General features: G+C 39.1%; 2 protein-coding genes across 5 annotated transcripts in view; one reads left to right on the top strand and one right to left on the bottom strand.

Moving 5' to 3' along the window:
• ITGBL1 (integrin subunit beta like 1) overlaps positions 1-2683 on the top strand; it is a 161220-nt gene extending 158537 nt beyond the window's left edge. For both annotated transcript variants that reach the window (XM_010986049.3, XM_064492992.1), the window contains 2 exons: positions 782-895; positions 1939-2683. In XM_010986049.3, coding sequence (XP_010984351.2) covers positions 782-895; positions 1939-2030 — 206 coding nt within the window. In that variant the 3' untranslated portion in view covers positions 2031-2683. The remainder of the gene's footprint in view (positions 1-781; positions 896-1938) is intronic.
• Positions 2684-4823: 2140 nt separating this feature from the next.
• The window catches only part of FGF14 (fibroblast growth factor 14), a 534248-nt gene continuing 515464 nt past the window's right edge, over positions 4824-23607 (bottom strand). For all 3 annotated transcript variants that reach the window (XM_031466283.2, XM_064492993.1, XM_010986048.3), the window contains exons 4-5: positions 11576-11774; positions 4824-9313 (exon numbers count right to left, since the gene is read on the bottom strand). In XM_031466283.2, coding sequence (XP_031322143.1) covers positions 9177-9313; positions 11576-11774 — 336 coding nt within the window. In that variant the 3' untranslated portion in view covers positions 4824-9176. The remainder of the gene's footprint in view (positions 9314-11575; positions 11775-23607) is intronic.

The following is a 23607-nucleotide window of genomic DNA, read 5'->3' as shown; positions in this document are numbered from 1 at the left end:
TTCTTTTAAATATATCATTATAAAATTATTTCTCAGCAAACCAAAATGTCTTTAATAACCAAAAAGGAAAATTTTAATTAGTTAAATTAATTAAGTAATTAATTTAAAAGAAGTGGGTAAAGAAATGGAAACGTGGTTGGACTGAAATCTCATAAAAGATGAACATTTGGGGGGATTAGCGCTATTCTTGATTATGGCAGGAAATCCAGAGCATGAGATCTGACAAATCGAATGTACATCATTTTTACACTTTAAAGAGCTTCCCAATATGCAGTCATGTCTCTATTTTAAGGAAATCATGTCAACAAAAAACCAGAATTATAAGCACAATAACTTAGTAGTTATTTTAATTATCAAATGCAGCCCCACTTAATAGAACTTGCTATTCATTTCCTAAAACAAACACAAAGATCACTTTTAAAGCATGATACAATTCAGAAAAAGGGAAAAAGAAAACATCTATTTTTGAACACCTTTGAGGAAGGCCGTCTACAAGAATCCACCACATTCTGCTTTCGTTGACATTTCAACCCGGTTAGGCTGTGGAACATTTGCTCGGGGCTAATTACAACTGTCTAGATCCGTAATGAAGCCTTTCCTGGATAACCTTTGTGAATTACAGTGAGTAAGGCTTGCCTCTGAGTAACCAGCTGTTCAGTAACCTTTTACCTTTGGAAGCTAGGTTATTAGAAGCCTGTTGTCGCTGCCCTGACGATATTCTGTTCTAGGCGGAAACCGTTAGTGAAGTAGTGACAGCAAGTGTTACCCTTTGTGATTTCAGGTTCTTGTCACTGTGGAAAGTGCATCTGTTCCACCGAAGAATGGTATATTTCGGGAGAATTCTGCGACTGTGATGACAGGGACTGTGACAAACATGACGGCCTCATTTGCACAGGTGCAGTACTGACCTACCCTACTTGCTCTAGGTCACAGTTTGCAACAAAGACAAATGACACCCACCACGTACAGCTGGAGATGGTGGGCAGGAGAGCTTTCTGGTAGTCAAGGGCCAACTATTCATGTGCAGTCCCTAAGGAAGGGGAGGGGGGCACCGGGGTAAACGCGCTCACGGGAGTCCCAGGCACAGAAGAATGCAAAGGAAAGAAGCCAAATTGTATGACTGTCAGGAAACGTCCACAAAGTAACCGCCGCCCTCAACTTATAACATATGCAGTTACAGATTGAAAAGGGAAAATAATTTTCCTGACAGCCGTTTTACTTTGAGCACCATCTAAGGAGTGCTGTGTGATTTTAAACAGGATCCAGGTGCCACTAATTCAAAGACGGTGGATGTGTTGGTTGTTCGCAGGGAGTGGGGTTTGTGTGTGTTGGGCGGTGAAAAAGACTTAGCCGTGTAACAGCTACTGCTGTCCCGAGTTACGGAGTCCTGGTGATCCGTTATGAAATACATCTGCCTGAACAAGTTAAGAGGGGAAAGAGAGACAGCTACGTTTGTTCTCCTCATTTCTAGCTGAAGGTAAAAGATGCCTGTCTGGGTCATTCAGCTCAACATTCACTTCCTGCCCGTCCCTCGTACCCAAGGCTCCCCTTCTAGCTGACCCTTCAGCTCACCTCACTCTGTGTCAAGGAACTTGATTTTTTTTTCTTTTTTTGCATTAATTCCTAAATCAGACATAACTTGCCCTCCCCAGGCAAACAGAATTATGACATGGACGCCTACCTGGAGTGACACAGGATGGTCACTATTAGATGCTGCATTGACGGTGGCATCAAGCAGATGCCATTAACCATGTGAAAAGATCAGATTTCCCAGAACTGCTTACTGAGATAACAATAAGATGGCTACAGAATAAGAAAATCTGCAGAGGATGGATGGATGGGATGGTTTAGATTATGAACAGCTGTGGTTTATAATAACATGTTTTAACTTGGTGCTTTTCGATCACAATAATGACTCCCCTGTGAACTTTATTGCAGGGAATGGAATATGTAGCTGTGGAAACTGTGAATGCTGGGACGGATGGAACGGAAATGCCTGTGAAATCTGGCTTGGCACAGAATATCCCTAACAATTACATGGGGGAGAACTGGATTCTTAATTTTCGAGGCCATTAGAACACATAAATGCGAAGGAAACCATGTATATTCAGCACTAGGACAGCTCAGACAGACTATTGTATGTTTTTCTATTTCTGAATGCCTGAATGAAATCAGGGTACCCATTAAAAATGAGTTAAGCAAATTCTGATGTGAATAACGCCAGAAATAATTTTTCTTCCATAATTTACATCAGTGGTTCTCAACGAGGGCAGCTCTGCCACCCAGAAAACGTTTGGCAATGTCTACAGACAATTTTGATTGTCACACTGGGTGGGGTGGGAGGGTGTGCTATGCACATCTATGTAGTGAGTAGAGGCCAGGATGCCACAAACGTCCTGTGGTGCAAAGGACAGCTCCCCACAACAAAGAAATAGCTGACTTCAGGTGTCACTAGTGCTTGAGTTGAGAAACGCTGAATTAGATGGTTGTTAGAAATACGCATCCCTATACAAAAAAGACCATGTTAGAATCTAAGGAAAAGATACAGCCTCACATAGATTCATTCATCATATTTTGCAGGATTCCACATCTCTCAGCATTTCCATATGGAGACTTGAGGTGTACAAACACACGTGAGGTATAATGGGGGATGGGGCAGAAACTACGTCACCAGTGCTTTGGGGGAAAAAAAACCTGGTCATTTTTAGCCATTAAGTCACTTGTCTAGTCCCACTTTAATTCACAAAGAAAGACTCTCTTAAGATGAAGGTATGAAAAATGTACAATTCAACATTTTTAATAAATAGTGACATAAGTTGTTTTATTCTGTGTCAGTACATATTTACCTCCTGATGATTCACCCCCAAGTGAATTGTTATTCAAGGGTATGGTTTTTCTGTGGCTAGAATATTTTTTAAAACTGGGCTGGGGTTATATGTACAAGAAATCTGATTTTTCACTGTTTAAATTACTCCATGGTAACGTGCCTTTTAAAAAGACAACTTACAGTGAGATTATATGATGAGCCTGAGATATACATTCACTTCCCTTAATCAACTCTTGTTTATTAGGAAACATTACTTACTGGGAAAGAAGGGTCATGCAAAGAAGTCAAGAAGAGATGCTATGTAAAATGGCCCCAGTCTCAAAAGCTCAGAAGATTTAAAATCTCCAGAAATGGCTGAAATAGAAATTACAAATATTCACTCAAGAATAGGAACAAAATGTTTATTTTCTTAATGGTGAAATTCTGCTCTGTATGAAATTCACATTGAATTATGAAAATGTACAATAATTCAGACTTCCCTTACATATTTACAGTTAAATCTACTTAAACACATTAATCTAGGCAACCTTTAATTATTTAGAGCTAATAAAAACCCCACTTTTTTTTTTCTAAACGTGATTTACATTTTGTAAAATCTTAGAATAATGTAACAAAATCATTTCCATATTGTTTAAGATGAAAATTTTTACTTGGAAATTTTATTTGATGATGTAACTATTCTAGAGTCATCGTGGCTTGGACTTTTATAAGTCAAATTGCCAAAATAAGGAAAATTATGCATCAGCTGAATTACTTAAAAATGTAATATTGAAAATCATTTAAAAGAAAATTTAAGTGATGCTGATTTTTATAGTACTAATAGTGTTCTCATACTTTGCAAGAGATTTATAAAATTGTCATCTCTATCCTGAGATTAAGGAGTGCAACCATATTAATTGTAGCTCTATTACTGAGTCTGTCAATTGATGAAAATCTGTCAGTTCTTGTAAAATATAAGCAGTCAATAAATAACACAGATTATAGTCTTTCCTCTTCTCCAAACATCTTAAGCCTCAAGCAAACCTATTATAGTTGTTCAGTTGCAATTTTGATGACTTATTTGGTGATGCGCAGATGTAGGAATTCATCACGTTATCTAGCCATCAAAATACAGGGGACGTTCAGGTTCCCCTGTTGCAGAACTCTGCTTCTTATAAAGGATGAGATAGTAAATATTTAAGACTTCCTGGGTCACATATACATTTCTGTTGAAAATTCTTGTTTGTTCATGTTTAACCGGAAAAAAATAAATACAAACCTCATCTTGAGCTTCTGGGCCGTAAGAAATAGATCGTGAGCTGGGTTTGGCTTGCAGTGGAGCGGTAGCTGGCCAGTCTCTGCACCTGTTGGAACTGCTCTTCGCTCCCTGGCTCGTCACGTAACCCCAGGTGTGTCTTATTTTTCTGATTATTCTCTATATTCATTATCCCTTTTCATTCACAACACTCCAAGAAAAGAGCTGCTCTTTTTATATTTTCACATAAGAAAAATGTCCTCAGCATTTATGTTTTTTTCAGAAAAAGTTTAAATATGGAGAAATTACTATACTATAAAGTTCAAAATGTGACTTGTCCAGATTTTGTGACCAAGCTGAAAATACAGTCAGCTACATTCTGAGGTTTATTTAGCTACAGATTATTGACCCCAAACTGAATTATAGCCTGGCACACCTAAACTCTAATGAATAGTTTTCTTTTAGAACAGTCATATTTTCTTTTTACCTCGTTCTGTCTGCTCTAACGGTTCTTGTGTGTGTTTATGTGTGATTTTGTCTAGCAATGCAAGCATCAATAGCTCTCTGTTAAGAAGTGATTTAATTTACATGTTTAAGTTGGAGAAAAAGAAAACAAATATAGTTATATGTAGACATAAATCCTGCACTTCTTAAATATGATTTTGTACTTGGACTTTTGATTCCATTACTAAGATAGAAACTTTCTCTTTAAAAAAAGGCAGGGCAAGAACAAGTTTGTAATGGGGTGGGGGAATATGCAAATATGTAATAGGCACAGGGATAGTATGGCTTGTTCAAGTTGGTTGGAAGTTACAGTGGGATTGGTGTCAACTGGGAAGGATGCAACAAGTTTGCAGATGGGGTTGACATTAACCCTGCTTGCTTGGCAAACCATCACTGAGGAATTCTTCCATAAGGACTTTTCAGTAAGATGCTACTAACATCGCGAGACCTAAGAGGAGAATCACTGTATTCCATTGTCTCCCTGGACTCTGAGCTAATCTTGAGTCCTACAGCACATCTTAAGGAATGGCCTCCGCCCCGCAGATGCAAACACAACATGGGGAACTGGATCACATAAAAAAACAAAACAAAACAAAACAAAACAAGAAAAAACAAAAGCAAAACATAGCTCAACCTTTATTTGTAGACTCACGATCAAACCTTTGAAACCCTATTCAGTATTCAAGAGAGTCAACAGGCCCTACGTGCCATTGTGTAAGCTAAGGAAGCTTCGCTATGGAATGTATTTTACTCCAAAGTAGCCCAGTTCACACCTGGAGTTTGATGCGCCTACATTTAGTTCAACAGCTTTCCCTGGATATAGTTTTCTTCTGAAACAACATTGAAAATCATCTTTAATTATTGTCAATTCTTTCTAAAATGGCTTTCTTAGTCAATCTGGTCTCTCAAATTTTAATTTTCCCTCTAATATTAGAGAGAAAACTTTAAATGAAGTGATCCATGTCTAACTTAAAAACCATGAATTTTTTTGTCATTTTGTTTTTTTTAAAAAAAGAACAGAATCTGATACTGGTCATCCTGAAAACATCCAACTTGCTTTAGTGCCTTAGGCATTCATTAAGCATCTGGCCAGGTGTGACAAAGAAACTCTTCTTATTTTCCAAGAGGCAAACAATTAGGACGGCCCCAGGAGCCTTGTGGGCCCATCTTGGAGTTCCTGAAGCCAACCCCTACCCCAGAACACTCAGATCAAGAGAATATTTAGAGCAAGAATCTCTAAATTCTCCAAGATCTGCAGTGAAATGATGTCAGTTCCAGTTTACTCTTTATATAGGCTGGACCACTTGCATCTTTTCTATAATTTTTACAAGTAAAGTTGTAGCAAAATATTTTAGAAAGCAAACTTATAAGAAATTAAAATGGTGTCACTAGAAATATCAAAACAATGAGCACTCCGGAGCATGGCTGAGGAACGGGTGAAGAAATTAGCTACCGTAACAAATCACTAGAAATAACCCTCCCACAGCATATACGCATGCAAAAGGAATGTGATATTAGAGAGACTCAGTACAACTGACATATGTACATGGAGGTACAAAACACATGGTGGTCTGTAAATACAAATGAATTCCATCAGGTTGACTGTACAGAACATCAACAGAGACAGATTGCACTTACTTAACAACAGCAATTTTTGAGGGGGACAGTGGGGGAGTCTCATCCCGGAAAAATTAGCAAGAGAGGTATCATCAAAGAGCTAAAATTTTCTTTGGCATGGTAAAGGGGGAAATTGAGTTTACCAACTTATTTACATGACACTTCTCTGTATTTGTGGGTGATGCAATGCCATTTTGTTACATAAAGTTGTTCAATGTTTCTGAATATGCCTTCATATAAATATTTTATTCAGTATGTTGTATTTATGAATACAACAAACGATATCAAACACAGAAACTGTACAACGCAGACACACTCTTTGTATGTAGATTGAGTGATACACACCAACGGGTCTTGATAAACAGGTCTTACAACATGCAGTTCATCAGTGCTGTCCTCGTCCTGCAACAAGTCAGACCACACACAGAGGAAATGATCTAACTAAATTACAAATAACAAGGGACCCTCTTCAGTACGTCTAAACATATATTAGAAGAAAGCATTTTGACATCCATTCATAGGGATAAATGCCCTTAGAGACAACTCATGTAAAAAACAAAACAGAGGTACACATCTACTGAAATCTCAGTCACTTACAAAAATAAATCATGTCATAATTTCAACCAATAAACAAGCTTGCAGGGGAAAAAGAAACCAGCAAGTTGGGCTATTACCAAAAACATATAGGTGGGGTTGTTTGGTTGTGTGTGTGTGTGTGTGTGCGCGTGCACATGCACGCTGGGGTAAGCAGTGTCTGTAAGTCCATTTAATTGGAATTTCAAGTTAAGTTACTCATAGTTTGCCACATGTTATGGAATATAAGTCTTCCCTAAACAATTGCTTAATGCAATGCCTCTAATGTATTTTATCTTATCCTGTTAAGAACAATCGGGTTTAAAAGGTGTAAGGGGAAACTAGGAGTGATCAAAAGAACCCTTTGTTGTATTTGTACGTTAGTAGTATTGACAACAAAGCTACTCAAATGTTACGCTAACTTTTTATTTATTAAAGTAGAATTCTATATGAAAATGAAATAAGCATGAACAGTTAAATTGATACTAAATCTTTAAACAGCTAAGCAGGCCAAAATTTTAAAATGCTGGGCAAGGGCTGTCATGGAGACTCAGAAAAGCGGAGGCAAAATAATTTCCCAGTAGATACAGTGCAGATGGGAGTAAACGGCGACTGGGTCACCCTTCCACGTGGAAATAATGACAAGAGGCCAGTACATGGATCCCGCATAGTTTTCTATAAATTGAGGTTCAGTTTGGTCTCAGTTAACTCTTCTGAGGAGAAAACATTGAAATTTATTAAGTATACACAGAGTTAACAAATATATTTCCAAACAGTTTAGTATGAAACATTTTGAAACTCTTGGTATCCAATACTGCGCATTTTGCAGGGTTTCTTCACTGTGTGGTCAACTATTGCCAGACTGGCCTTCCAGTAGTTAGGGGTCCTCCCTAAGCTCAGCGTTCAGCTATTCAATTCAAAAGGAAGGTAAGAAAGCAAAAGAAAACAACGGCAAAAAACAAAAACAAAACCAAAAACCTTGGATGGACTGAAAACCTGCTGTGTGAACGTGTTGGTTTGCCTTTATTTTTATCGAGAATAATCCAACAGACTGCATTCTGAGATCATGGCAAGGCACCTCTGACTCCGCCTTGGGACCGCGTGGCCCGGGAAGCCGAGTTAGAGGCATGGACCGGTGGAGACAAGTACCTGACTCAGCATGCTGGGCTAAAAAAAATACCTTTTGTTTTCTAATATGTTGAGTTTAAAAACTTGTCGTTAAACACCAAAAATATTAAAGTCTAATTTATAACTACCGTTTGCATTGCTGCTGCAGAAAAGAACACAACAGCGGCCTTGCCCATGCTCTGCTGAGTGAGGGAGGAACGCAGCCACAACCGGGGCGGCATTCAGCGCGGCTCGTTAGAAACGGGAGGGATTCGATCTGAAGTGGATTTAGGTAGCGCAATTCTTGTAGGTTGTAATTACGGATTTTTCTTTTTTTTTTTTTTTTTTCCAAATAATGAGGATTCGTAGATGAAAAATGAACCTTAATCAGGCCTACAAGGCCTACAGAGTTCTTTGGACCCACTTTCCCAAAAACCAGTGGGTCTTGCTCGCTGGGCAAGGCAAATGTTACCATTACCAGTAAGCTTGTGATATGTAGAAAACACACACACACACACACACAAAGAAACTAGAGGGGGATGTCAAACCCAGATCAGAGAGGGCATCCCGTGACTGCGTTTGACCCCGCTTCTCACCCCGGCCGCGCCGGCCACCACAGCACAGTGTCTGCTTGTGGGTAGGGCGTATATGTGTGTTTAATTGATCGTGTGAGCCGGAGTCAACGCTCCTAATCTTTATAGATGCAATTTGTCATTATAGGTTTAGAAGGCCTTCTGATGCCCTGATCGCTCTCCGAACTAAGCCCACGGCAACCGTCACTATTCAGAGGAACACAATCCCTGCCAAAGGTCACGGACAGTGGAGCCAGCAGCCCTGTAAAAACGGGGAGAAGAGAAATCCAGAACAGCACAGGTTTACAGCATCTAACTAGAAATTACTCCAGAGTATCTGTGTGCTACAAAAATTGAACTTAAACACATGGATTTCGCTGAAACAGGACTCGAAAAGGATAATGGGTAGCTGTCAGCAGGCAAGGTATCGAGTGTATTTGTGAAAGTGTGTCATTCACATGAAGTGCCACAGTCACAGAAAAGAGAGTAAAAAGGCATTCCATATCTGGTAGGGCATTCCATGGTCTGAGTTGAGCTGGTTATCCAGGTGTCTTCTGGCTGTGGGGGCGCAACCCGTTGAGATGAGATTTATCTGCTGGCGACCAGGAAGTTCGAGGCAGCGCAGAGCAAGCTTTCGCTTCCCTCCCGCTGCTCCTCGGCCCCGGGAGCAGGAATGTCTGGCCAGGATAAATCGCTCAACGGTGCTCGGGGCGAGTGAGTCACAACACCTGTGGGGATCTGGCTATGTCGTCTTACTTTTGTTGACTGGTTTGCCTCCATTCATGATTGCGGACGCGCTTGTGCTTTTACTCGGCGTCACCCCGGCCTTCGGGACCGTTTCTCCCACGTCATGCAAAGATGGTTCTCGGTACATGGCGACTAGTGATGGGAGGAGGGCAGGGAGGCGGGGGAAAGGAGAGGAGCTGGTTAGGTTCACGCCCAGACCCCAGCGGTTCGCCCAGTCCTGTTTGCCCTGCTGTAACCCCGCTGGGAGGGAATTCCTGTCTGAAAGCAGTAAAATGCAGCCCCCAAACAAGCTGTTCCTTGCTTTGCATTCTCTGCTTTGTGTGACCGAAATACGCACAAAGTTTCGTCCAGGACTGAAGGTGTCACTGGGAGCTGTGGCCTCTGTGTGGGCTAAGATGTAACACACCCACACGCACGCGCCCCCCACAGGAAGGAGGTGAGAATGGGAAGCGTTTAACCTAATTCTCTTTGTTCAGAGAAAAAAACCCCGACTCCCCTTTCATGGCACACTGATGTCAACACTTGGACCCTCATTCCCACTCGCCTTTTCCAGTCTAAGTATTTTCACTCCTAGGTCATTCAATCATTTTTCTCTCAAGCAGTGCAAAAACAACGTAATCAACACGACTGCCATCTCCAAAGCCACACAGAACAGTGAGAGAGGACTCGCTTTCCTTCAGCCAGAGCCTTCAGGAGCTCAGATTTCCACTCTTGCAATCATGCAGAGACCCTTACATAACTGAAGGCAAGTGGGGGGTGTTTTATACTTTATGCCTTATTTTCAGATATAATATTAAAAAATCCGAAATTGATGTCACATAAGGCAGAGGTGCAGATGGCAAGAGGGAAGTGGGAATGACGTCTGAGGGAGTTCTGAGGAGTTGCTTGAGTTGTATCTGGGGACATAATTAATCACCATACTTGATGTGGCTTTTTAGAAAATGATTCTAGGGAACACTGGGGAAGGGCATTTCAGGGGACTGAGGCTAGGGGAAAACTAGCTGCGTTAAAATCATCTGCCATCAGAAATATAAGTGAATTAGAGCTACTCAATCTCCTTTTTAGGCATTTGAAAGCTTATGATATTTTATGAAGACACCTTCTGTTTAGCTAGCAGGAAGCACCATATGCGTTCTGCACGTTCAAGGCGGTAGGATTTTACCATTTGCAAATGCATCACGTGATTTCTCAGCAGCACGCACACTTGAAAGTGCACGTGTACTGGGGCCGACAGTAAGTGACTCGCGAGTAGTGAAAGGGATTCATCCATATCCTTGAGGTTCTTTCCAACCCCTCACTCCCACTAGTCGTTCAGTTAGGAGAAAACAGCCTCACACTGTTACCCCTGAGTGTCTAAGACGTGAAGTTGTGTTAAGAAATACAAATGCCCAGAGCATCAGTAATCAATCAAGAATCAAATTTGCCTTAACACATCCAATGATGGAATTTACATCCTGTATGAGTTTGGAAACTTCAAAATTAATTTTCCTCTACCAATTACACTATGTGATAACCTCTGTCTTTATACTACCCCCTTAACTGTTTTTAGAGTGCTTCTGTCTACTAATTACTTGAAATAACTTTCTCTTCTTCACATATACATAAACACACAGACACACAACAGTTCAGTATATGCTTAAAATAGAGAGTTATATTGTTCCACCACATCTTTAGAGTCTCAGCCTCCTCTCTGGAAATCTGATCAAAGGAAATGTGAAGGCTTCAGTGTTTTTAGGTAAACGTAAAAGAACGAAGAACCACATTTGAATTTACTAAACAATTATGCAGTCTGGAAGGGAGCTATCTAACATCAACAAGTTCTTTAAAGACCAACTATTAACTCTTCATTTCCTGTAATTATGCTAAGTCACAAGCACGTGGTTACTTTCAGCCGGATAACAGCAAAGTGAAAAAATACTTTAAAAATCCGTAATATTCAAAACTTGGTTTTTCTTATACATCTATTGTCACAGTTGCAGATTTGTAATGTCATTACAGAGTCAACATTTTTTAATTAATTAAAATTATTTAGGGGCTAGAGAGGTTGGGGCAGTGAGGAGCTGAACCATTAGAATGAGTAGAGAGGGAGTTTTTCTGGTATTTTTAAATTAATGGAATATATATATCTGTGTGTGTGTGTATATATATAGAGAGAGAGAGAGTGAGAGACAGAGAGAGAGAGAGAGAGAACATACACACATATACATATATACAGTAAAGCGTACAGATCTTAAATGCACAATTTAAGTAGGTACCTGTGGGATCACCAAGCAGATCAAGATAAAGAGCACTTCCACAATCCCATGAAGGTTCTTTGTGGCCATGGTAGAGTCATCAATGTGAAAAATAAATGTGTAAGAGATCTGATAGGAACGATGCACCCATGACACTCACCTTCCAATGGCTTGGGTAGAAAATGGGCTGCTGGTTTGGTTTTCTTTACTCTGTTTCCTTTCATAACTTGCCCTTCCTTATTCAATCCCAAAAACCAGGCTCTACCAGATTCCTGTTGTCTGTACAGCATAGATGAGTAGATTACATAATAGTTTTCAAAAACAGATTCTTTGAACTTGCATTCAGGGGTAAAAAGTTCCTGTGGAGAGAAAAGGAAGAAATGAAAGAGGGAAGAATGTGAGATTCCAGGTGCCTCCTCTTCATTCTTCCAGAAACTTGCCAACCACGGCCGACGAGTCAGCCCTTGGGCAGGGATGACCAGAAGGACCTCTTCCTGCAGGCGCTAATGTCCATTCACTTCTATCAGTGTACAATGAATAGAGAAGACAGGGCTACTTTGGGGAATAGAGATATATATATATGTCCAAATGTATGGATGTCTTTTAATTAGAAAATAGAAGACACGCGCAAACTCAAAATAGTTTCACTTGAACAGAATACAATTCAACCAGGGTATAACCAGAAACAGCACAATAAAGTAGCCTCCTTTGTCCACAATAAACTGAACAAAAATTAAATACACATTTAAGCTATTTGCTAACCTATTTACAGTATTTCCAAAGGAATGATTGTGTGAAACCTTAAGAGTTGCCAGTTGTTCACTGGCTCACTGATATTCCAGGGTGATACATTGTACCTACAAAGAGACCAACTGATACCTCAGACTAGCATCATGACAATCAGCTGGCACACAAACTAGACCCTGGAGCTGAGGCCCAGTGTCATGTTAGCTGCTCAGAGTGACAGGAGCCAAAAATAACGACCGAAGTCCATGGTTTGGGGCCCTCCCTGGAACTCTTGAAGAGAAACATCAACAGCTGGCTTGACTAAAACCCACCCAGCATTTCTGGAAAGAGTACCGTGAGTTAAACACTATGATTCTCGATGCCATGAACTGTACTGATGGATGAATAACACACAGCTTGCTACTTTACGATTATCACTAATAACACAAAAACTGGTGGTTGAGTTTTGCATACTTCTAAAATTTAACTCACAAAGGCATTTCTGATAGAACTCTATTACAAATAATTAAAAAAACCAACCCTCCTAGGTACAGACCATGAAAATCTCTTAACTGGTTTTTGTGGCTATTCTAAATATGCTCAACACAGCTATTCCATATTTAAGAAATACTGACGTCAAACAGAACTTTATTGTCATTGCTTTAAAAAATATCACATACTTAAAAATTTTTTCACCTTAATAGATATTTATGACTGCAGAAAACAGTAACTCTCATTTTTCTTTTAAAAAGTTATTTTCTATATACATTCTGAAAAACACATCCTTTAGGGTCTAAAAAATAAAATTTCTTAAGAGTTAAAGTTATGCTAACCATAATAGAGAATGTGACATTATGGCCTGTGGAAATGTTCTTTCGGTATTTCCCATGAGAGTGTCAATTATCAAATAGTGTCTCTTGCAGGAGACAATTCATTGAGCGTCCCATAACTTTAATTCACTGAAAGCTAATTGTTTTCCAAAGGGAAAAGGTTTTGTTAATCGCAGAATCTTTTCCTGACAAAGATGGTAGCTAGGTGATTAATCTGATGAGATTAACATAGCCAAAAGACAGGGTGAGCCCCCTCCCAAGGGGGTTTATGTAGACCTTCATTTCTTCCAGATGATGCTACCTCAGGTTTGACTAAGATGCCATCCTAATAAATGTTCTGGTCTTCCACTAATTCTGTTTCTCCAAATATCCTCCGATCAGTTCTCTCACTAATAAATGATGGTCTCGGTGAGTCAGTCTCCAGGCCATGCCTCAGAGAAGAGACTGATAAAAGGGTTCATGTTCACACATTTGTGTGGTGAGAAGAAGAAAATGGAAAGCTGTAAATCTGGCTTGTGCTCAAAAGACTAATAAATATAACATATTGGCTGAACAGTACCTTCTAGAACAAACAGATCAGACTTTGGCAGGTCATTCGTCTTTGTATTGAGATAGGCCAAGGCATCCAAGCGTATTATTTACTGGTTAAAACCTGTCCTGGAACCAACTGGGACTGGGTTTGGGAAAAGCTGACCCAGTAGGTCGCTCAGGGCAGAGAAGCTGGTCCTGCCTGCTAGGATTTCTGGTCTCTGCCCAGAGTTTACCTTTACCTTATTAAGAGGATCACAGACCTTACTCTCAAGACAGGAAGGCCTCCAGCTTTGGGAATGCAGGTTCCCAGGGGAGTCAGCCTTTCCTTATGTCCGTCTGATCCCCACGGCGGTAATGCAGGAAACATGGCGGACGCTGCGTGAGTTACCATCAGCAACTGAGAAGTGTGCTGTCTCTGTTCTAAACTGACTGAGTTGAATATGAAAGATGAAGACCCTTGGTGTGGAAGAAGCCATTTATCTCAGAGTATAGCTGAGTATACCTCTAACACAGTCTTTTTAGATAAAATGTTTGCATCTTAGGGCTCTAAGGATGTCAATAACACAGCCCCTTTCTGTGAGCTGTGCCAGTGACTTCACAGATAGGTGGCTCTGTCTTCCACAGTGAGAGCCATTGCCTTCAGGTGATCGTGATGGCAAATGCTGGTTTGTCCTTCTTTAGTCTTGGTTAAATAATTAATTTGCATACACATACTCATATGCACGCACACTACATTCAAAGCTACTTCTGTCTAATGCTTTTTGCTAGACTTCTCTAGACTTCTCAAGAATATACACTGCTCATCAATTATTGGAATCCAAATAACCCTACCATTCCCAGGAGAACTGATAGGACTAAGGAAAGTTGAGACTGGCTACAACTTATCACTGTCATAAGGGACAAAGATACTTTCAATATGCAAATGGGAGGCGGACGAGTAGAGTGACTACAAACACATCTGTGGAATCAGACCTGCTGGGTTCAACCCTGACCCCACTCCTTACTAGCTGTGTGTCCTTGGGAAAATCACTTAATCTCTGGGCTTCAGTTTCCTCATCTCTAAAACTGGTACAAAATTCATAGGATAATAGGGTGGTTGGGAGAATTAAGTGAATTAATACATGCCACATATTTAGAAGAGGACCTGACACATAGTAAAAACTCAGTATTTATTCTAAAAAAATTCCCCATTATTTATAGTCAAAAATAACCCTGTATCAGTTATTCCAAGCCTATCAACATTTCAGCAAACCAAAATTCAGCTAAATGATTAGTCAATGAGCACGAGTTTATATCAGATACCAAGCTTGGCATCAAATCTAGCAACATGAATACATTCAAAACAAACGAGATTCTTCTTGGAAGAATCTTATAAAAGCGCATGTGCTTAGAAAAATAACAGTACAATGCAATATTTGCTGTGGCAAACTTACCTTCCAAATACTAGACCAACTATAGGTGGGGCAAATGGTATTGTGAAGGATGAGAGCTAGCCAATGCCTTGGTACACTGGGGAAACTACAGTTATTCCCTCACTGAGGCTCTGTAGGGGCAGAAGTGCAGAACAATGTGGCAGCTTGGAGAATGGGATAAAAGGTCTCACACACACTGATAAACAGGTTAGACTTATAAGCGAGAGGCAGACATGCAGTTCTCGCATAAGCAAGGGAATAATTGACTGACCAGTGTTTTATAAATCTGTTGTCCATGTGGAGGATGGTTTGAGAAGTTAATAACACTTATATATTGATATATTGAAGCCTAATCTCTTGCAAAATGGACTTGAAATCTGCTTGTAGAACATGGGCAGTTGTGTATTCATGTAAGTAATTAATATTAATTTAATAATCAAGGACACACAAAGTAAGGGGAGAGACACCACCAGAATTATGATGTTATTAAATTGATTTCTGAACTTCTTAGGAGCCAAGGCAAAAAAAGAAAGGCCGTATGTTACAAAAATTACCGAAGAGAGAAAATCTTTCCTTTTTCTTGGCACTAAATTCTAAAAGGTACTTCCTTGCAAGGAAAAAGTGATATTGACCAAATAAACAAAACATAACACACAACATGAGCACAAAACGCTATTGATGGTAACATATGATGGCCACAGTCCCAGTTCTGTACGCTTTAGACGGAGCAATGGAGGGAATAGCCCCATAGGTGGGATTGGAGATGATGGGATTCCCCAGGGATCATGGCCACAGCCGGGACGACAAACTCAAATGCCTAAACTGACCAGGCAGTTACAAGAGTGAAGCAAGCTGGCGCAACCAGAGCACCCAGCACTGCGTGAGGATAGATGCCTCTACCTCAGGCTCAGACTTGAGGAGCCGGAGAGAATGGTAGAAAGGATGATGGTTCTCATGGGAAAAGAGAAAACAGATCTTTAGAAGGTCTGGTTTTTCAAAGGAAGTAAAAAAATCCAGGTTTTTGGAGAAAAATCTCCTTTTTATGGTGGCAACTATTTCTTTGTTCTTGTTTTTGTTTTTCAATACAGCATGGGCCAAGGGTCTGAGATGGACCCTTGGATCACTTTGAGACCTCCGATGCAGAGTGACAAGAGAAGTACTAAAGAAAGAAGGTCCAGGATTAACAGATACAAACTACTGCATATAAAACAGATAGAGAGCAAAGTCCTACTGTATAGCACAGGGAACTACATTCAATAGCTTGTCATAACCTACAATGAAAAAGAATATGAAAAAGAATATATATATGTATAACTGAATCACTAGTCTGTCCAATAGAAACTAACACAACATTGTAAATCAACAATACTTCAATTAAAAAAAAAAAAAAAGAGAGAAAGCGAAGTCCCCGGGTGGCTTATCAGCCCAGCCCTAACTTAATCGCTGGTTTTTATACATTTGAGTAATACCATGATTGTGCCAGTGACATACTCTGAAACTGGCAGGGATAACATGGGAATACTTATTTAAATTTAAGCTCAACTATAAACGCCTCGGAACTGCCAAAATGAAATAGACAAGGAGTTTGATGTGTCTTTTTCTCCTCTTGCCTGCCTATATTTAGAGCCACCAACACCACCACAACTAAATCAACAACAGTTGAGTTCCAGCAGAAGCTTAAATATTAATTTGTAGCCTTGCCAAACGAAATCGTCAAATCACAGAACAGAAAAACGCAACAATTAAACAAAAATTTCATATCTCCTTTTATGTTGTGGTTGTTTTGAAATGAAAGCTCCATCTGCGATGTACTCATTATCTTAACAGTAGCAGCAGGATTCCTCTTGGGAGGGGAACGCCTTTGTTGAGGAAAATACTGCGGTGGGCCATTTGTATGCTCAAGGCTGGGCTTCTGGGTTCAGGATGAAGAGGAGACGGTGGAGGGAAGAGAGGGTCCATGTTTCATAATTTGTAACCAATGAATGAGCCATAAACCCAGATAGCTGAGCAGAATCATAACCTACTAACTAACAGTGACCTTAGAAATCTCACCCAGTGGTCAGCCACCTACAGTCCCCGGCCAAGTTCACGCTACAAAGTCCAGAGGTGAGTTGTTGAGATTGTCCAGCCTGAGAAGCTGCAATGTTTACTGTACGGTCTTTTGATTAAAAATTCTGCCAACCTCGATCTAAAGTAAATTTTGAAGACTTTCCAACCCAGGGGATTGAGGGAGGGCTTGTTAATCTAGTATCAAATGCTCCCAAACTGAACTTGGATTGCACTTATCTTCGTGTATCCAAATGCATACAATTTGAATCAGAATTTTCATCAGAGTTGCATCCCTGGACAAGCCTTTATGATGTGTTACGAGCCCAGGCTTCCTATAAGAGTACGTAAGTGCCAGTCCACAGATTCCACGCTGTTACGGCCTCGCCTTTGTGGTTACCTATGACTACATGAAAATTACATTTGTTTAATAATTACAGGTTTGCCTAGCACCAGTACCACCATTATTTTGAAGGGGGAATATAAAAAGAAACATTGCAGACAAATTTCTAGCATTTATCAGAATACAAGGCAATTCCAAAATAGATTAAAAAGAGAGAATAGAGAAATGATATTAGACACAGGGCAGCAAGTAGCACATAATGAATGCACAGTAAATAATAGCTATTAATATTCTATTATTCTAATCTATATTCTGGAATCAAAAACTCAGTCCCCTCCCATAAACAGCCTAATAATGGCCCTGCCCCTGGACTTCTTGTGATTATTTCCTCCTAGACTTAAACTGAGAGGAGGAGGGAGCTTCAGGTTCAAAGTTCTTACTTGAAAAATAACAAATCAGAAAGGTTTCTTGCACATATCAAATAAGAGGGGTGGGAAATTATTGTAAGCTATAAATTGAATTCTAAACTGTAGCTATTTTTATAATCTATGGCTGAATTTAGAATCTAAAAATTGAATTAAAAAGTACAACTCAAATATTAGTTATTATCATGAACAGGGTAGTAGTTTTTTATTCTTAACGGGTTTCAACTTAATTAGACATAACTTTATATGTAAATCTCAATGACCCATTTAGCCTGTATTCTCAGTTAGTTTTTCCTTCTCTTTCTACTTTGTGGAGATGTAGTCTACAAGAGTTTATCATGAAGTCTGCAGAGATTTATCCTAATCTCTTTCATCTTCTAAAATTTTAAAATAAAAAATATCCTTTAATGCTACTCGTCTGATATCACCCAGTTCTTTAAAAAGAAGTGCAGAACACTCTTAAGATTACATACAAAGGGAAGAATAGTCTGACCTTTTGAAAGATTTTAGTCATGAATTTTGAAATGAAAAAGAATTTGTAGTTAATGCTCAGAAGCAGAAAATTTAGTTGACCTATGCACTGTATTTATCTGAAATTCTACATAATCAAATATATATAATGCTGGGTTGTGACTAATGTCCACAGGGAGAAAAAAATTATTTCAAACTAAAGCATAATTATTTAAATGTTTAAAAGGCAGCTTTTGTTTAATTATAGGACTAGTGATTTTAAATATATTCCCACCAACAAAGCAGTCTCCACAAGTACACATACTTAAAGGGCCAGAAGCTGTTAATAAAGTAGCTTCTGTGGAAACAAAATTGTAAATAAAGGCTTTCTTTTTTCCAGTAAAGATATTATTTGACATTTAGTGATGTCTGACATATATATTTTTTAGATATAGTATTTCATTTACTAAATATTGTATTTTTAAAATATTATTTTATATTTAATATGTATTTTATTTTTATGCCCTATGTTTTTTAAGAAATTGTGGCAAGAACAACTTTTACTTATTATAATGATTCAATATTAAATAATTTAATTATTTTATGTATTTAATACAAGTATGTACTTTATATATTTTAATATACATTATACGTATGTCTAGAATTATATATATGTCTGTCATTGCTACTTAATTTGTGGTAGTCAGGGATCTATAGCAACTTCCTCCACCTGGGAACTTGTTAGAGATGCAGATTTCCAGTCCTGGTAGCTGACCTACAGAATCAGAATTTGCATCTTAACAAGACCCTAGGTTATTTGTAAGTTTAGGATGAGAGCTTAGGATGCATTCGTATATGTTCTTGTTACCACACAGAAAAAATAAATGATCATGAAATTTTAGTAAATATCAATTAAATTGGCCTTATTCATAAGCTTGGTACCATTTCTTAAGATTAGTATAAAATTTATTAAAACAAGAAAATGGAAACAAAATATAAAATATTCACAGTACATCTTTAAATAAGAAACCTTAAGACTAATATTAAAATATGTGCCAACTGGTTCTATAATGTTAAATCTGTTTTCTCTAGAATATAGACATGTATAAATTCTTAAAATAATAATGCTTTAACATGAACAGATGGTATCAGTGCTATAAATATTAGCAAAAAAAATCACAAAATAAATATGCTTAAGAATGTATTAATACGGCCATATAACATTCTCACAATTTGTCAGTGCTTAAGAGTGAATGCCTCAAAATAATAATAGTAATAGTTTAATAGCTACAGCTGAAACTTAAATTATGCATACTTTTGTACCCACCACTGTTTTACGCATTTACATAATCAAAGAATTATTCCTCACGATAATCCATTGAGATTGGTACCATTATTATCCCCATTTTAGAAATGAAGAAACTGAGCCCAGAAGGGTTAAGTAACTTGCCCAAGAACATTAATTATAGTCAAGATAAATAATTTAATTATTCCTATTCAATTTATCATTCAACCGAAGAGATGTACTTTCTGAGATATGTGATCAATTACAAAATGGCCCAAATTCTTCACCCTCCTCAGATCAAAGCTCTTTAGCTATAATTTGACTTGTCTTCTCACTGTGCACTAAGGTGAAGCGCGTAGAGGCTTGATAAGCACTTGGACAATTGGGTTTGCCCTCTCTCTGCCTCCTCCACCGTCAGGAGAGCATGCCTGGGCTAGTCTGCGGGAGGAGACACGTGTGGAATAAAATAGAGCATCTTGCTGGAATAAAAGAGGTCAGCTTCTTATGAGAATCACTGACACTGAAGGGGTGACATGCAGAGGAAGCCCGCGTAGTACGGAAATAAAAACCTGAGGATAGTCTTGCTTTGATGTTGCTTTGGCCATGATTTCCCAGATTCTGGTAGCAACTTGTTCAATAATTTCAAAGGTTAACACAAAAGGACACAAAAGGACCTGTCTGAAAAGGGAGAGGTCCGGAAAGTGAGAAGAGAGGCAGTAGCAACACTTTCCGGGAAGAAGAGCGGCTGGGGAGAGGGAGAGGTCAGCCGGGTGGCTAACTGACTCCAACCAGGTAAAGCTGACACTATAGCTGAAGTTCAGTTCTGCCCTGGATTTAACTGTTTAATTAGCAATGAATTATCGCCATGGTGTATTTTGAAATTTTACAGGCATTCACAAGTTAAAATTGTCTTATTTTCCAGGTTGTCAGTTGAGAAGGTGACACTAAGAAATGGAAAAAATTATATTATTTAAAATTGGTTAAAAAATATATAATTACAAATACTAAACCAGATATTACATAATAAATCTGAAAATTTGAATACTATGAACATATGGAAACCGATTTCCATTATTCTATACTTAATAATGTCTAAAATTCATGCATTTGTTTGTCCAATAAATATTTAGTGAGTTTTTACTACTTGCCAGTCACTGTTCTTGCTCTGGAGATAGAACACTGAGCAAAAATGATATAATCTGTCCTCTCTTGGGGCATATAGTTTAGTGGGGGAGATGGATGTTTACACTATTGATCATGTCATTACAAAACAAGATAAATTCCTATAAGAAAAAGAATAATTTCTATGAGAACATACAACAAACAAGTCTGACCTAGCCTGAGTTGGTAAGGAAAAACATCAAACTCTGAGCTGAGATCTAAAATACCAGTATGAGCTAACTAGCCTTAGAACAGGGTGAAGAATATTCCTGGAGAGGGCAGTACCATGTGCAAAGGCCCTAGGGCAGGAACAGAGACAGACCACTTCAATGACAAAAAGAAAACTGAAATTGGAATGCAGAGTGGGAAGGAGACAGCAGTAGAAGTTGGGATCTGGGTGCTAGGTGGTCATGTTAAGAGTTTTGATCTTTCCCTAGAAACAATGGGAGAACATTACAAGTTTGTATGCAGAAGCAAGTCACAATCAGGTAGGCATTTGGAAAGACCCTTCTGGCTAAAGTGTGAAGAATGGGAAAGACAGCCTTGTATTCCTTAGACACAAAAATTTGTCTACTGCAGTACCAGGCAGGGACATGGGCAGTGGAGATGGAGATAAAAAGGCAGACTGGGGAAGTATTTAGGAGGTCAAATCGTCAGTACCGTGTGAGCGTGCACGGCAGCTAAGGGGGTAAGAGTGCAAGCACCGTGTGCAGGTGTTTTGCTTGTGGAACTGGATGACATTTGGTGTGTGCTCATTGCTGTTTTTGAGAGGTCAAATACTGCAGTTCTGTATCCCTGGGCAAAATAAAGCTTCCGTGTATAACTTAAGTTTAAGTAGTACTTTCTGTCCTTTCATGGAATATTATTTCAAATATCTATAGAGTAGTTTCCCACAATATTTAAATTTTTTCCTTCAGTAGCTTGTGCGTGTGTGTCTGTGCCTGTGTATGTGTGTGTTTTCAAGTTTCAGTTTCATTTTAGTAGAGGGAATCAATATTACATTAGCAGTCACAAAACAGAGCTTTCCGTGCTGTGCTGAGGACATGAGAGTCAGAGTCTAGAGGAAGAAACAGCTATTTCTGCCTCTGAGAAGAGGAAAATCTTTTTACATGTGGTGCCATTTAGCTACATTTTGAAAGGCAAATCGGAGTTTGTCAGGTGAAGAAGAAAGAGAAAAACATTCCATTTAGAAGAAAGAGAGCCTTCTAGAAATTAGAAGCTCTTTGACACATAGGAATCCTAGGAAAGTGTGGTTGGAAGCTAAGGTCTCTGGGGTCCAGTGAAGATGGAATACAGCAAACCACAATGGCCACGCTGTGGAACTGTGACATTCTAACAAGCAGAGATGAGCCCCAGAGATTTTCAAGCAAAAGGAAGATGTGCTGAGATGGAGTTTTAAAAAGATAACTGGTCATATGATCCAGCAGTCATGCTCCAAATGAAGTGAAAATCTTCATCCTCACAGAAACCTGCAGGTGAATGTCTACAGAGACTTCATTCATAATTTCCAAACATTGGGAGCAACCGAGGTGGCTTTCATTAGGTGAATGTATCAACAAACTGCAGTAAATCCATACAATGGAATTCATACAATTCGTGCTAAAAAGAGATGATCAAACCATGGGGTATCTTCAATGTATGTTACTAAGTGAAAGAAGCCAATCTGAAAAGGCTGCATACTGTATGGTTCCAACTCTGTGACATTCTTGAAAAGGCAAGATTATGGAGAGAGTGAAAAGATCAGTGGCTGGCAGGGGCTGTGGGGGGAGGAATAAATAGGTGGAGCACAGAGGACTGTGAGGGCAGTGAAATTGTCTGTGATACTGTAGTGACACCTGTCCTCAGCCGCCATACTCTGTCCATACTATGGAATGTACAACACAAAGAGTGACTGCTGATGCAAACTGTGGACTCTGATTAATAACAGCGTATCAATATCGGTTCATCAACTGCAATATTTGTACCACACTAACGCTAGATGTTAGTAAGGGAAACTTTCTTATGGGGCGAGGGGGTCTATGGGAACTCTTTTTACTTTCTGCTCAATTTTTCTATAAACCTAAAACTACTAAAAAAAAAAAAAGGATAAAGTTTATTCATTTACTAAACTAAAAAAGAAAGATAACTAACTCTGGGTGGAGGAGGATTTTGGTCCAGGGGCAGAGATTTGCAGGCTCTGTGTTGGTTTTTCCATGAATGTCAATAAATTCCACAGAAGGAATCCTCAGCGATTATGCATTAAGGAAGATACCCGTGTTAACAGTTCTCAAGAACAATATTTGAATGCAGGTTGGTGAAGCAAAAATGAAATCTCTAGATCAGTGATGAGCAAACTACAGAGCCCAGGCCAAAGCTGGCCTGCCAACTGTTGATGTAAATAAAGTTTTATTGGAACACAGCCAACCCCGTTAGGTTACATATTGCCCACGGCTGCTTTTGAGCTGCAAGAGCAGTAGGTCAGAAGCTGAGACCATATGACCCACAAGCCTAAGACATTCATCTGGCCCTTTGAGAAAAAGTTTTCACCCCTGCGCTAGACTCTTATTGGGGCTGGCTGAATGTGTACAGCTTTCATGGGATTCCCTTATTTCAGAATAAATCATACTGCGATACAAAAACCTCTAGAGAAAAAAAGAAACAACCGTATCTGTGGACAGATCCCTCTGAGAATATCTTAGGTTTGGAGATATGGTTCTGGAGAAAGCTTTCCAATCTGATCTGTCGAGATAATGCAGCAGTTACGTTGATACATTAAATAGCCCACTTATGGAGAAGACTGAGTTGCATTTGATGTTGTGTATGCTATTCCTATTTAAACTACCACATGAATACACTTTAACTTCTATCTGTAAATGTACAGAGGCACATTTCTAGTGAAATCTGTAGTTAAAGTATCAATCATTAAAGAGAAAAGCAGAAATCTGAAGAAGCATTTGTCTTTGCCTAACCAGGAACATTTGAAAAGCAGGTTTATAGCATGCTT

Source organism: Camelus dromedarius, chromosome 13 (assembly GCF_036321535.1).
Source record: "Camelus dromedarius isolate mCamDro1 chromosome 13, mCamDro1.pat, whole genome shotgun sequence".
Taxonomy (NCBI): domain Eukaryota; kingdom Metazoa; phylum Chordata; class Mammalia; order Artiodactyla; family Camelidae; genus Camelus; species Camelus dromedarius.
The sequence above is the reverse complement of the archived record's forward strand: the minus strand, read 5'-3'. Positions and strand labels throughout refer to the sequence as shown.